We start from the raw sequence: 16330 nt of genomic DNA, 5'->3' as shown, positions 1-16330 counted from the left end.
ATTAAGACTCATTTTATTATTACATACCAGGTCCAATTCATGCACTTTTCACGTGAGAACCTTGTTTGTGGCCTCTGGGAACACACCTCTAAAACACGGGCAGGAACAGTACAAACTGCACAGACCCTCATGTGAGCAGGAGAAAGCTGGGACAGCATTAAAAATGTGCTGCTCCGTGTAATTTATCCAGGCTGTATCAGAGATAAGATAATACAGTTTATCTTCCACGAAGTCTTTGGTGCCCAGGCCTTTCAGGAAGCTTTAGCAAGGACATAAAGCTTCGGGATGGAGCGTGCAAGCCGCGGTGTCAGTAACACCCACGGCCTCCCACTGCATGAATTCTCAGTTCTGCGGTGCAGATAGGAGATGCTGCCTCCCCTTTATCTGGTGACTGAACTGTGAGTGTTGAGAAAGGGTATCTGAGATTCAAACGCCCGTGCTTAAGAAGATCCCTTGCATCAGCAAGTGACTGAGAAATTCAAGGTCTGCTCCACTGTTCTTTGCACGCTGCCACTGGACCACCCACGGGTGAATTCAGGAGTTGATATGGTCTCACCTTGTCACATCTGATAAAGAAAAGTACCAGTCACCCCGTGAAAGTAAATGCATGAATAAATCATGGTCAAGGCTCAAGAAAAGCACTGAACAGATGAGATGGGACACTCCAGGAGAAGTAAAATATAACAAGAGGATTAGGTCTTTTCCAAAAGCTTGGAAATTTTCTGATTAAAATAATTTTCTTTATACTCTTTTCCACATAAACAGTTGTAGCTGTTACCAGGACTCTGCACTTTAGAGAATGGGATCAGAGTGCAGAGGTGGTTCCTGCTCCACCATGGTTAGCACACCCCATGTTCAAAAACCAGTAGTCTCTGTGGGGAGGAACACGGCCTGGAGGGAAAGAATAGAGAATTTCTTGCCAGGGTGGTCTGAAAGAGGCAGTTCCTATGGATGCGTAGAAGAAAGACAGCTATACAAAAGACCAGCCATTAAATGAAGGAATTTTCAGATAAAAACCCCCTGTCTTCTCCAAAAATGAAATGGGCAGATGCTGCTACAGACCAGCTCAAACTTTCCTACGGACAACAGCCAGACAACAGAGGTCACTGGCTTCCAAGAGAAGGATGGACGAAGGGGGATGAAGAAATGTGTATCGGCGGGAGGAGGCTGGCAACACGCAATAATGGGGAAAACAGGCAGGTGTTTGCAGCACTGCCTTTTTTGAAGGGATGGCCGCTCAAAGCCCCACGCAGCGCAACGCGGCACCGTGCGAGGGCATTTCACCCCGAGGAGGTCGGGGCTGCTGGAGCTGCAGCTATGCGGTACCCGTCCCGTGTCCCGGCGCAGGGGAACCCGGAGAGGGGAGCCCCGTGCACTCGCTGGGTAAGAACCCACCTGAACTGAAACGCAGGAGAAAAAACGTGGAGCTGAAACCTCTCGTGAACGAAGGCGCCTGAAGCCGCGTCTAGATTGACCAGATAATTTGTGGGCAGGGAGGGAAGATCAGGAGGGAAAGGGGGCCGGGTGCATTGCCAATGCTTGGTGCGTGTGCTGTCCACCCCTGGTCTGGGAGGCACGGACTCCAGTTTGGGAGTGGGGGCTCTGCCTCACCCGAGCAGGAGTTTCTGGGGGAGTGTGACCCCCCCCCGGGGTATCGCAGGGGTATGTGTCAGGGGCTTGTCAAGGGGTATTACAATTTTGTGGGTCTCGGAGGGATATTACAATCTCAGGTTCTTGTATGAAATCAAGGGGATGTATGAAAGCAAGCGTACAAGATGCCAGATCTGTCCGAAAAATGACAGAAAAAGGACACAGACCGAGTACTTCAAACTCCAGTAACAAGCAGCCTACCATCGTCTGTGCGCGCTAGGAAGAACGAAATTTTAGGAACAAACTAAGAGTCTGGATTGCACACAAAGTAGGGAGTAAGTAAAATTCCAAGACTGGAAAGGACGGTAAGCCCACACACTTGCTTCTTCTGGTTCCACAGAAATACTTTTGTTCAAATCCTCCTTACTGCTTCTTCTCCATTTTGCATATTCTGCTACAATTATTTGTGAAGATTCTGTAAGAATATTACTAATACTGACTGAGATATAACAAATATATTCTTTGGAGTCAGTTCACCAATTTTATGTTGTCTCTTGAGTTCAGGAGTTTTTACAAAAGCAAGATTGTTATTCTTTTCTTCAGAGAGAAAATCTAGCCATAGATTTAAATGGGACAGTGCTCCTCAGCAGTCTGAACTACTGAATAAGGCTCCAGCTGCTGGTGGCGTCAGATGTATAAAAAATGTACAGATGAAAACTCGGAGCATTATTTACAACAGATGTGGTAACGGTAGCTGTTTAAAATCAGTATAAAAAATAAATATAAGGACAAGCAGTGAGAGCTTGGATCAATCACAATTCCACCCCCCCTGTCCGCCCCCCTGTTTCTGTTCATTATCAACCAGCCAAATACCACAAATACCTTTCTGTCCGACTAAAGGTGACCCTTTAAACAGGTTTCTTGTTGCTATGTTTACATACGCTTTCACAAGATAAAGTACTGCAGTAAAAAAGGCATATTGTGCTAAATGCACTATATAGATTGAAATGCCTCTGTTTGTGTATAAGTGGTGAAAATAAATCAGAGTAATATCTAGACAAAGCTACACTTTGATATATGAAGAATCCTCATGGCTACATGTTTATAGTATGATGAAGTCTAGAATGCCAGCCAAGAAAATGCATTTTGCAGGTAGGCCTAAATCTTTACGCAGTTGTGATTTTTAACTAACCTGTCTGTTTCCATCATGGGCCGGCTTCATGACCATAAATACAGGAAAGTACTGACAATGTAAGTCATCCCTTAAAAACCATTTTTTTCTAAGTGGCACAGACAGTTAAAGGCGGCTTCACTTACCCCAGACAAGGACAATGTATCTCAGGGGAATGAAATACAGGATGATGGTGAACACGGAGAGGGCAACAATCGCCAGCCAGCTCAGGAACGGGACAGTCCAGTTGAATGTACTAAAAGCAAAATTAACAGAAGTCAGAACTGCGGTCACCCGACAGAGCCAACAGAAGAAATAACGGGCAGGGCAGGGGGAGAAGTGCCGGTTTCCATCCGTGAGAACAAACTGAAACTACAAATGCATGTGCTGTTTAGCTCCCCAGAGGTACCTGGACAGGCAACCCACAATCCCTTCTTCAATACCAGTGTGGAGGTAGGATATAACAGTTTTCTAGATAAAATAAAATAAAGATTATTTCTTTACGGGTACAGGAAGAGAACCTCTGGGATCCCATCAGAACTTCAGGACATTGCCTTTCCAAAAAAAGCCTCAGATTAAAATGTCCTCATTAACAGTCCCAAACTCTACGCTGTGATAAAAAACTGCTGGTGACCTCATTTTGCAGAGGTTGAGGTGTGGGCAGAGAGGAAGTGAAAGCTAACGAGTCTTGAAACAGCCATGCTGTGGCTCGGCAACCTCTGTGTGCAGGGAAGAGAGAAAGGCCAGATGGCCAGTCCCTACAGATGTCCCACAGGAACGCTGGCTAAAGGGAGCTTGGCTCAACGGGATTGTTCCATGAAGGCACCACCACGTCAAAGGTGTTGCATGACATTTATCCAGAAGGAAAATGTGGCTTTGGCTGTCAATAGCCTGATGACACTCTTTAAAGTATTACGACTAGCTACATCCCCAATCAGTGTGATTACATTATTTTGGCTTCTCTGGCTGAATAATTGCAATTATCTGAATTGCTAGCCATATTTTTCATAATGAGCTCTGGCTTCCTATGTTTATTTGTCTTCTTTTCTCCCTGGCAATTTTGACATGTCTCCAGAGTGAACATTATGTTAGTGTCGGTTGGTGTAGGATCACTCTCTTTCTCCTCAGGGGACACCTGCTCTTTTCCCCTCTTCTGCATAGATTTGAGATGAACAGAAGGTTGAGGGTCTGCTCATGTTCCTGTGACTCGGCTTTGTGCAATGGATCACAGACACACCATGTGTGGGAACACTGGCTCCTCACTTCAGCAAACCTCCTTATGTGCTGTGTTAGCACAGCACTCAGTACAGGTTTCCCATTATAGTTTTAGGAACAAATTACAAAGATTTATAGGAAGATGCGGTCTCAGTCGGTTTAGAAAATTCTGTTGCTCTCATCTGGTATATAATAGAACAAACCCTACTTCCAAAATGCACAATTAGAAAAACTTAATCATCAAGGCGACTTCCACGAACAGCCCTTCGATAAAAGACTACTTTCAGAGAGAGGCTCATTTTGCTTCTCTGGAAAACCCGTGCGATATAATGTGCTTGCACCTGCTGTGAACATGGCCTGCCTGGAAGTGTCCCCACGGGAATGCTTCCCGGGCTTTCCTATTAGGGACTCTGCTCTTAAACGCATAAACGGCAACCTCCTCTTCATTCTGATTCTGATACGCTTGCCACTGATGCTAGATTTGGGAAAAAAAAAAAAAAAAAAAAAAAAAAAAAATGGGTAGAACAGCATCATGAGAGACAATCCTCATGTTTCCTGCAGGCTGACCTCCACCCGATGCATCAGCTCCCCAGAATTCGCTTCCAGAAGTCAGTATTTGTTTTGGGGCCGTACCCCTTGCGCAGGCTTCGGTCTCGTCGGTGCGGTCCTCCGTTACGCCCGCAACGAGGGAGCGGACGGCTCGAACGCTCCTGCAAGATGCCCTGCCTCCTCGCAAAGCCCCCCGTGAAGGTTTTCCAACCCCGGGGTCGCCCCCCTGCCCGCCCCCCTCCCCGCTTCCCACCCGGCGAGGACGAGATGCTCTCGAGGGGTGCCAAGCCAAGCCCATCCCGCCCCTGCTCCGCGGGAAGACGTCTTTCTGGAACCCGTCTGATCCCAGAGAATAAACCTCACACCACTGTTCACCGACCATCCCAAAAATACACCAAACCTCCTGCAGTAAATCTCAGAACCTCTCCTGCTTCAGGCCTAAATTTGTTCGCCATTCTTATATATCATGTATTAGGCGTTACAAATACTCTAGAAGGAAAGGTTTTAACTCACAAAAATATACCACTTCCAGCAAATGAACGTATGTACATCCTTAAAATCCCTAAAATTCAGCTCTGCTTATTTCCTTTATCAAAGCTGCATTTTTTATTATTCCTTTTAAATAACTACTGTTAGGCCTCACAAAAAGATTCTCATACTTCAAAGCCTTAGTTCTGATTTTTTTCCCCACCTAATATATTTCTAAATTCCAAAATTAATATGACAGGATTTTCATTAACTTAGGGCCTCCACAAAGGCCCTTCATAAAATAAAAAGTAAATGTAGATGAGTTTCACCAATGAATCATCCAAAACAGGAGTCCCCTGCACAAAGTGGAAAAAAAAAAAAAAAAAAAAAAAAAAAGGTCTAACGCTCGTACCTCAGCTTCGAAAACATTTGAACAGTACTGAAGAGCAATCCAGCACCTGTGTTGGAACTTACTTCTTGATCCTTTCTCCAAAGGAAGCCACTTCATCAAGAATATTCTGGACACTGACACACACCTCCTGGATGGCATAAAGTCTATTCATAAATCCTTTTTTTTCACTGTCCTAAAAAAAAAAGAATAGGAGTAGTTGAATAAGAGAATCTCTGACTGTAGGAAAAGGACCATCTATCCACCCGTTAGGTTTGAAAAGTACACGCGTTACAGATTCATCCAAAAGTAATCGGCAAGACCTGTCAATCATAAATTGTCTTCTTGCCCTTAAAGCAGTGCATATTGACAACAGGTATGTTTTAGTGTATATGCTGAGCACCACACCATTTCGTTTGTCACTGCATTAGTTTCTAAATGCACATTCCAATAAGCCAGGCCTCCGGTTTAAAAACACGTTGAAGGTGCCAACCTCGCAAGCTGCGCGCACTTTCAAGTGGTAGGAGTGAAAAGGTGGAATAAGGGCCGTCGGTCGAAATGCTGGTTCTTGAGCTGATGCGGGCACCAGGAAGACAAACATTCCTAGTGGGAGGCACTGGGTGAGAAACCAGAAGCTCCTCAGCTCCTACCGGGATGATCCCCTCCGGCTCCAGTATGCGTTTAAGTTGTCAGACGTACCCGTGCCCCCCATCATCATCTACCTTTCTGCTTGGCCAACGAGCAGGCACTCTCTCTTGTTTTTCCTTACCAATACTCGAGCGCCGCCACGCATGAAATGTAAGAGAGGTGTAACTCTGCCTTTACAATATGATTAGTGCAGACCATGGCTTCAGAAGCACACCGAATGCCAGCCGTGGCCAAAATGAAAGATGCAGGGGAGGTGTCATTGTAGGAAGTAATTTAATGACCTCCTTACTTACTCAGGTTTCCATACACTACTGGAATTTTATTCACAAAGCCATCAATTTATGGTAATGTAAACATCTAACCACAATTTCATTTTTGTTAAATTCATCAAGATTCCTTCTGCCCCTAAAAATGTGGGAGTTTCTTCAAACGCAGTGGCCATTCGTTCCTCAGAAGCAGGAACCACCCTCAATAAGGAGTTTTTTGGGGTCTTTGACAGATTTGCCATCAGTGGATGTTGTCCTTTCTGCCAACTCGAGTAGACTTTGCCTCCTAGAAGAACCCAACAAGGTGCTGCCTGGGTACATCAACACACTCCATGGACCGTTCCTCAAGGGAGCCTCCTCCCGCTCTGACAAACGGTTCTTTCCCCCAAAAAACTTTCTATCTCTAAATCCAGTCAGGCTGCAGCATCAAAGCCACGTAGAGCCAACAACACTCTCACAAAAATGCTGTGTTAGATGGGATTAAAATGAAGCATGGAAAAAAAAAAAAAAAAAGACAATTTCTCTTCATTTTTTTCCCAGACTACACATAAGTCAGAAGTTTATCTTCAACATGGATCAATGCCATATTACCTTATCTAGTTTGAATGTGATTAGTGTTTTCTCAAAATAAGAAGCTGAAAGAAAAATATTTCAGGATTAGCAAAATATTTGATAAAAGAAGTTGTTCCACATTTTGTCATCACAAACCACACTCTGTAACTGACTCCCAAGTCCAGCACCCAAGAAATTAGTATATGTTGCATTTAATTTTTCTTTTCTTCTCGTGATGCTTAATTAGCATACAGTATATTGGTTCACTTATTTTGTTGTCATTTTCGCTGTTTTAATAAACCAGATAGGATGAGGAAAACAACATTTAACATTTAATCATCTGAAGTTACTTCAGTGACACTGGTTCTGCAACTGTGTTGTCAAGTTTTCTGTTAGGATGTTGAAAGTATTTAGCTACAGAACACAGACTGTCTAAAAATAAACAATCATGAGAGACAGACAGACAGAGATGGCAAAACTACTTCCAGTGACCGAGTGTAATTTAAAAAAACAAACACTTCAGAGACAGCAAACTCACCAGTTTCTCAGGCAATGTGAAAGAGCTATGTTCTCAGTTAAGTCTCAGTTAAGATTAATAATTATTCGTATCAAAAAAGAGTATTTTTGTTTCTTTGAGGATGACCATAGCTGCAACCACTGATACCAACTACATCCAGTGCTGCACAGCAACGCCAAGTCATTTGTGAAGTAATTTCCTTAATATTTATTACATTCTTGAAGCCTTGGCAATGAAAGCATTATTGTCCTCAGGTACACAGCTGCTGAGGAGGTGCAGCATATATCCAGTATGTTTCACTTGTCATCAGGAAAGAGATATCTGCTCTATTCCTTCACGTAAAACACATACTTCCAGTACTGGAGAAACATGAAAACAATCTGTTTTCTTGTATAGCAGAAGCAAACAATAAGCCATACAGAAATCACAGGTATTTTTCCGTTTTTCAAATATGTATACACTTTGCCTCTTCAGTTTTATTTAACAGACTCTGACCTCTCAGTAATGTTACCATGGTTTATAATTAACTTGTGTGAGAAAAGAATTATGTCACTGTAACAAAACCAGTACCCTTCATGACATCTCCAGAACTCAACTGGGATTACGTTCAGAGGTCCTGAGGCTGTTTTGCTTTACAAATATTTTACAAGACAAACTTGTACCTTTTTTTTGAAAATACATCTGTTTTAAATCATTCCCCTAAAAAAAATGCAGAAAACCCCCAAAGACAGAGAGACAGAGAAAGAATCACTATTTCCACCCCCCTGCACCTTCTGAGCTTAAAGAAAATTTGTTGACATACTCCGAGGCAGGAATAGACAAAACAGCACAGGAAAGAGGAGGCGGTCAGAAGGATCAGGGTTCGGCTTTGCTTAAACTAATTCCACATGCCCCACAACTATTAGCTGTTTTTTATTTCCTGCTCTGAAGATTTGTGGAGAAAATAATCTGGGCTAGGGAAAAGCTGCACTTTTTTTCTTCCAACAAGATGCTGCGTTAGCAAATACAACATATGAGCCACCTTGAGCAAACCCAGGTTCTTAATAATCCATTTTTCAAACACTACTGGTATTTCCGTTCCAAAGAAAGATGGGCTGTGACTGGAATCAATTTCATCATTTGTACAGCTACAATTGCCAAGTTTCTGGAAATAATTGCCATTTAAATAGTGGATAAAATTTATTATACAAAGCTAACAACAGCTTTATTACTATTTAATTTCCATGATTTGTTTGTTTGCAGTAGGCTTAAGGTATCTGAAAAGCAAGATGTTTGCTAGGGGATGGCTTTAAGCATGAACTGTGAAAGTAAAGTTAAATTGATGTTGATAGTCTGACCTGAGTTTACAAAAGTGAATGAACCCAAAGTAAAGACTGAGTCCACATCCTCTTCCTCCTTCATAGGAAATTGTAGATCACAGATTGATATAACGCTTGGCCAATAATAATACTTAATTCTTGTACAGTGATTTTCAGCCATAGCCATATTTTACGTTTTGTGAAATCGAAGCAAAACAATTTACTTGCTCTAGACAATGTGAAGCTAATTCACATGAAACCCTGAATACAACCCATGTTGTGTGAGTCTCTTTATTTAGTGGACTATGCATCCAATCTCATGATAAAATAGGGTGATTTAGGAAAAGATTATATCTTTAAACCCAAACCTCTCTCTTCTCCAAGTTAAAGTGCATTTACAAGACAAACATTTCAAGAGACAGGGAAAGCAGAAGAAATAAATAAGACAGACTCAAAAGTAAACTTTGATAAAGTTAGTGAAATTAAGCCAGCAAAAAAAAAAAAAAAAAAGAGCTTTAAGTGAAAGGAGACATTTTTAGTGCAGAGAATAGAACTCTGAACATTTTATGGTGGATAACTGTCCTATTAATAACTGCTAATTTGGTGAGAAAGGCACAGATCATAAAAACAAAGTCACAGCAGCGTTTCAATAGAAGTTAATGTTGAAATTTTTAGGAGATGCTGTCTTGGAAAGACAAAGCCTCCAGGTGGAGCTTCCAAAAACACCCCTTGTTGCCCAGGCTGGTATGATAAAGCTCCTCTGTACAAACCGAAGTGACCGAGACAAAGCCAGACTAACTTGTGATAGGTACAGAGAGAGGACACGAAGCCACCACCGAGAGCAAGAGCATTCACCTGGTATGCAGTAAATGGTCCTCCTGCTTGGCCACCAGAAGACACAAGCACTCTTCTTTGCTCGTGTCACACTGGGCTACCTGTGGCCACAAAAGCATAGCCCCACAGCTATCGGTGAGGAACCCCTCTAGTCACCCCTTGACCTTTAGTAACAAACCTGTAAACCTCTTATTACTTCGACAGAAGAATACTACTTCCATGAGGAAACACTACAGATTATTTCTACTAATAATTGGTCTCCAAAGCCAGGCCCCATGTCGTCCCCTGGCATGAGTCTCAGCCACACACAACGTTCCTGGTAGACCTCCCTTTGGAGACTAACAAAGTAGACCCAGAAGTGTAAGCAGGAAATCCATTAGCCCTTTACCGGTAGGACTCGTTAGTAACTCCCAGGGAGGGCACTCAGACACCAGCTCTTGAATTCTGTCCTATGGTCTGGCCAGTTCTCAAAAACCTGTCACTGGGGATCAATGGCCTCAGCAATTACCTCCCAGATTCTAACCTCTGCTTTCTGGGAAGGTCACTAAGAAGAAGATAGTAAGCCAACACCATTCCAGCTCTGGAGTCATTTGATCTCCTCCAGATTCCTAGCAAAAGGCTTCAGATCCGGTGATGAATACATGGGCAAGTCATTATTTTATCATTTTCTCAGGGAAATGGGGATAGGTCAGACACCCATAATGATATTGTTATCTTAAATCGGACTGTGGAAGCATGGTCATGAGCTGAATGGTCTACAGGACCTGGAAAGGTGCATGGGGAGACCTGAAACTGGCCTCCTCCATTATGTCTATAATAAACTGAGAGGGCCAGGTTGTTTTAACTGCTCTTCCCTCTTGAAGGCTGCTACTTGTGGAGTACCATAACCATCTGGTCTTGCCACTTCTTAAGCTGAAAAAGTACGGGAAGACTCTTGCAGACATGAAAACCTTTCAGTGGGACCTTAATGATTTAGCAGTTTCCACCCTTCCAGTAAGCCAGCTCACAAATCTTCAGGCTTTTAGTTATTTTAAATAGTGACTGATGGCACTCCAGGCAGATAGGTACCAGCATATATTCTCCCCTTAACACCAACAGAAGAGAAGGCCTGGCTGGTACTCACACCATCCTGAAAACTGGCAGTGGGAGCTGACTCCTTTCATTTTGGACATCAAATCACGGGGTTGCGCAGATAATCAGAAATGAGATTTTAAACCGTGGCCTTCACTTTTGCCCATATACCTGGCACCACACCTTCAGTGACCACACTATTAAGACACAAATCAGTTGTCTACAAATGCTCAAGATGTCATCTCTGAAGTCTACTTGCTGATGTGGGTCTTTATGCGTGTGTGGAGAATAAGTCTGAAAATAATTGCTCTTGCTCAAATGGAGGCTGAAGACTTTAAGATATGGAGAAAACCACATAATTATTAAAAGATCAGGGTTTCACAGAGAGAAATGGCATTTGTGGTCAGAGTTATTAAAGAAAGAAGCAATAAAATGTTATTGCCTAGTAAGCATTCCATATTTAAAACAGCAGAAAGTAGGCACAATAGAAACCATATAAACATGCGGACGAAAACACTGAAGATTCACTGTTTATGAAGACACCATGCCTGTGAGCATGAATATTACAACAATCTGTTCTTCCTCAAACATACACTGAGAGTTGATAAAAATCATTTTGAACCTTCTGTGACTTTTTGGCACTACCACCTATATAATGAATTAGAATTTTGCGTGTAATGAACTGCTGCAGTGCTAGAACATAAATATAAAATCAGAAAAAAAAAAAAAAAAAAGTCAAGAGCTACGGTAATAATTCTAGGGAAAAAGATGAAACTGCAAGCTTTCTACAAAGTAGAGAAATAACACTTTAATGGCAATTCTTATGTAAATTCTTACTGAATGGAAAGTTTTTTGCCAACGCTTTTTATTTTCTCTTTCTCCCTGCCACATTCCACAGTATTGCCCAATGTTCTTGAAATCTCTTCCTTCCTGATCTCTCCTTCACTGCACGTTTTCATACCGTAAAGATAACACTCCAGATGAAACACAGAAACATGAACGCAACAGAGCCAGTTAATGGAGTGACTGCCATTTCACCGAAGGGCCATCTACTGGGGGGAAACAAAGCCTTAAATTTTCCTTGCACGATACCTTTTTGGCTAATGCTAAACCTTTATGAGGTGTTCATTCTATCAGTATTCTCAGCAAATACGTTACTCAAAAAGGATGGAGGCTTGTCTGTTCATGGTGATACATGCAGGGGCAAAAAGTCAACTATGCCAAATACTGCTGTGCCTTTCTTGACGTTATTTTGGAAGGAAACTTAAAGAATTAATGCACTGTAGGGTTAAGCATTGCGGTGATGAGCATCCACCAGGTACATCTGCTTTATGTTAATATTTGAAAAACCTAGAAATTTTCTCTCTGCCATCTCTTTTTCCCCCTTCACCCTGTTCTACTGTATTTAAACAAGGCAAGAGAGAGTTTCTTACTTTACGCAAGACAGAACTACACTGGACCTTGACAGTGATCTCATTAATATTCCTCTTGCATCCTGTCACACTGATGTCACCCAACAGAGGTTAACCCAGAAATCTCAGTATATTGTTCAGCAGTTGTTTGCAATAGCCAATTTTGCTAGAACATAGTCCTGAGTTTCTACTAACAAGCAAACTTTGACCATGACTTTAGAGTTGGATTTGTGAATTCCAGTGGTTCTAACAGTGTTCACCCGCTATGTACGCTGATGGCAAAACTGCAATTAACAGTTCATTAAAGCAGATCTTCAAGTCTTGTGATACAAATGTGAGGGATGACAAATTTCGAACTTAAATTTGAAAGCTTTAATAATCTTAATAAGGTAAGGAAAGGACCTGCTAGTTCTGGAAAGGGTTATTTTAAATAAGAACAGACCTACTATACAAGAGCCTGGAAGGATGATGGGGTGAAAACAAGTTGTAACAGTTATTATAAAAATTCTGCATTCAGGTGGGGTTGAGAGAAACATACAGAGAAACCAAAAAGGGAATGCTGAAAGACTGTGGTTAGCAAAACACCTGAGTTTTTGAGATGCTTATCTAAATCATACCCGGACATTTTTGTTGTCTACTTGTTACCAACAAGAACCTCATCAAAATAATGTAGTGCTCTGTTTTCAAAGTTTAAAGTAGCCTCAAAATTTATCTTTCAACAAATGTCTATACAGCTGTCACTGACTGTTATGAAAGGAAGATTATGGAGTTGTGCTGGAGTTAGAGTAATTTAAAATTTCAGTTGCAGTGCTGGAATACATCGGCTTGAATGTTGCAGATGTAAAATTTAATTTGATGTTTTAGTGTATGTAAAATATAATTTTCATTTTTCCTTATACAGATTATGATAACGATAAACATGCTTTTGGGCAAAGAACAATGACTGACTATTCAAGACCATCTCCATACCAGGCTAGGACTCTGCCTCTGCACCAAAGCCTGCATTTAGATTTACTTCACTGTCTTTGGATGTTTCCCAGTCCCGTGTGGATAGGATGTTATGATCTTGTAATTCTTATCTAAGTCATTTACCTAAACAAACAGAGGTAATGATTTTACACTAAATTATCAGCCGGACCTGTCAAGCCTAAGAGAGCAGCAGTAGCTGCTCCTGCTGCCAAAAGACCTGCACCTCCAACACAGGGCTAACGGGGTAGCCTCAAAGGTGTCACCACCACGATATGAACTGCCACCACGAGAGCCCCCAAAAGGAGTCAAATATTGATCTAAAAGATGATTCAGCACTCCCGCCTCAGATTTCTGTTTTAGAGTTAATATGAACTATTCTCTAGAAGTGCTTTCCCTCCCTAGGAGGAGGAATGGGGTCTTCCCCTAGCCTCCTCCGGTGCTGCTACCCTGGGTTACACACCTAAATTGCGTATCACTAAAGATCGGTGGCAGGAGTCTTGCTCCCTCCCTCCTTTGGTTGCCAGGCTAAAATATCCAGCTCCTTTTTAAGCAAGGCTATTGCTCTGACAAGTTTCTCCCACACTCACCTCTATTAACAATACGTTTAGATCAAACGCATACAAAAATAATTTTCTATTTCAAAATTCATGTGATTGCGCCTTGGAGTGCTGGTGTTTTTGGTTCGCAGAAATTAAAAGGGATTTCTTCCCCAGAATTTCCTTACCCAAACTGGCACACACAGTTTTAGTACTAAATTACCTGGGCCTGGTCAAGCAGGCTGCTGAGCAGAGGACTACAGAAATGCCTTTACCATTGGCATTTGCTGCCCAGACAGTGCTCTTTTGGAACAATCAATCCAAACTTTCCAGCTGCTTTGGATTCCAGTGACTTAACTCAATGGCAAGTTGCTATGAAAAACATTAGGCCTTATGCTCAGCTAAGCCAGCAAGTTTAGGTTATCTGAAATATTTAATTCCAAACATGAACCTATAGCAATGAAGATGAAAACAGTAATAAGTGAGATCTGTGTGACATTCTTTGCATGAGTTGAATGTTTAAAGAAAATCATCTTGAAAGCAGTTTAGGATTGGATTCCAAACTGGTGAACAAGGTGATGGTCAAGAGAACCATGAACACTTGAAACCAAAAAGCACAATACCACAATCTTGTCACTATCTCTGCTACTTCAGCTCAGAAGAAATCCTACCATGTCTAGAGCAGGAAAGATTAAGTAATGTTCCAAGGACAATGCATATATAAATACTTATTTCAAACAGCAGCTACAATTATTCAAGGAACCTATCAAATATTAATAAATTGAAAAAAGAACGAAAGCCTTTCAAAAAAACCCACTTTCAACAAAATTCCCCTGGATAAACGTTCAAGCTGTGCTTTTGCAAAATTACATAGTGTAGAAAAATAGTTTGGCATTTGAGGCAAAACAATATAAAAAGGAAGAGAAGAGTAGCAGCTAGAATATAACCCTGCAAGTGGGTACAGTGGGCAATGAGTGATGAGTGAACCAAGAATACTACTGTCCCTTTGGAGAAAATCCAGAGAAAAGCCTGAAAAGGCTCCACTGCCGTTTTTCTCTGTATGCTTATTTCACTGAAATGGGGGGACACCCCCACACTTTTTTTTTTATTAGGAAGTACTGAAATTCTGGAAAAGATCTAAAGCTGAGCCATGTAGTGAAGATGGGGTGGGCCCACGGGTATGCAAAATCACAATGAAGGGCAATTTGTAACAATGTTATTTTAAGGTCTTAATCACTACAATAGTCTGTTCTACATTCATTTTAAATATGCTTCAGCATGATAACGTCTCAGAAGGAAAAAAGCACATATTTTTGCTGGACTATGGTAAATGATACTCTGAAAACTTTGTAAGAGGTGCTCACATTCTGGTAATGTACTGCAGTCTACAATAACAGAAAGAAAAAGAGTAGCTGAACGGCAAATATTTACATAAAGCACAAGCTCTGACCTTGTACTGTATGTATATATCTGTTACTTTACAATAAAAGACATTGTAGAAAAAGCTACCAGCTTGTCTTCAGTCACCTTAGGTGGATTTACTGTTGAGAAATGAATAATGAAACTTGCTTAGCTGAACAGATAACGAATGGATATGCTTTAGAAGGAAAAAGGAAAACAAAGTGTTGTTTAAAATTAAATACAAAATACAGATGATTACTGTAATGTTGGAATGACAGCTGAAAACATAAATGGCAGGAAACGCAAAAGCCTGTCGTTCTTCAAGCAGTATTAACTTGACCACTGAGCACTCATGACATAGTAAGTATAGTGGATCACAGGTGATACTATTTATAATAAATCCTGAAACCAAAGAAGAAAAAAACAGCAGAGATGCCTAATTTGCTGAAGATGAAATCTAGACATTCAATGGAATTTATCTGCTTTCCTAAAGAAACAGATAAACAACATACTTTAAACAGCCACCATGTGACGTGTGTTTTCCCACTTTACTTCTTTTTCTCATCACCTCCTAACTGCTATTTAAAAATATTAAAGTACCAAGATCCACAGATATAAAAATGTTGGCAGAGGAAGGCTGGGAAGCCTGTAGGGAATAATGAGCCTGACAGCAAAGTAACAAATCCTTGCTGTTTAATAATTCAGAATGGATATTGGGCATTAAGCACACGAATGAATGAGAGTGACTCTAGAATGAGCAGAGGGGGTCACCCAACAGCATCTAGCTTGAAAAGCTGCAGAAAGAGTCGGCACTCAACCCCCATCCACCCCTGTTGGAAGTGGAACCTTTTGAACACAGAGTCATTTTCAGGAGAGAAAACAGGAAATTGTAAAGAGGATGGGAGAGCACCTCTTGCTTCCTAAGCCCCTGACTCTTTCCTGACATTTTCACAAATGCCAGAGATCCATGTAGGATGGCATCAGCTCCAAAGGTTTCCTGGCATCAGATGTTTGCCGATGCACGAGCGCCGTGCCACCTCCTGTTTCTCCAGCACCACCACTGCCCCCTAATTGAGGGTGTCGTATAGTGCATGATCTCTAACACGGCAAAGCCTCTTTGGAATAACCTATTTTATTCCCATAGGCCTTCTCAGCAGAGAAGACAAATTAGACCTCCATATTAAAAAAACAAAACAAAACAAAAACAAAACCAAAACAACAACAACAAAAAAAAAAACCAAACAAGCAAAACTCCAGGCTGTTTCTTCCAAAGCTTTAAACTCATTGCTTATTTTAGTGACACTCAGAAAAGCAACAACCACCAGCCAGAGTGCAAGATTTCAACGACAGCTCCCTTCTACTTTCAGCAAACAGCCTTTGTATTATTTATTGTCTAGTAAATAAAGTTTAAACGCTTTTCAGCCTTGGTTGCAAACTCGGTACCC

At 41.5% G+C, this 16330-nt stretch overlaps 1 protein-coding gene across 4 annotated transcripts in view; it reads right to left on the bottom strand.

Moving 5' to 3' along the window:
• MCTP1 (multiple C2 and transmembrane domain containing 1) overlaps positions 1-16330 on the bottom strand; it is a 278549-nt gene that overhangs the window by 4447 nt on the left and 257772 nt on the right. For all 4 annotated transcript variants that reach the window (XM_042787788.1, XM_042787789.1, XM_032993082.2 and 1 more), the window contains 2 exons: positions 5468-5577; positions 2908-3017 (listed from right to left, as the gene is read on the bottom strand). In XM_042787788.1, coding sequence (XP_042643722.1) covers positions 2908-3017; positions 5468-5577 — 220 coding nt within the window. The remainder of the gene's footprint in view (positions 1-2907; positions 3018-5467; positions 5578-16330) is intronic.

Source organism: Tyto alba, unplaced genomic scaffold (genome assembly GCF_018691265.1).
Source record: "Tyto alba isolate M040663 unplaced genomic scaffold, T.alba_DEE_v4.0 Super-Scaffold_13, whole genome shotgun sequence".
Taxonomy (NCBI): domain Eukaryota; kingdom Metazoa; phylum Chordata; class Aves; order Strigiformes; family Tytonidae; genus Tyto; species Tyto alba.
The sequence above is the reverse complement of the archived record's forward strand: the minus strand, read 5'-3'. Positions and strand labels throughout refer to the sequence as shown.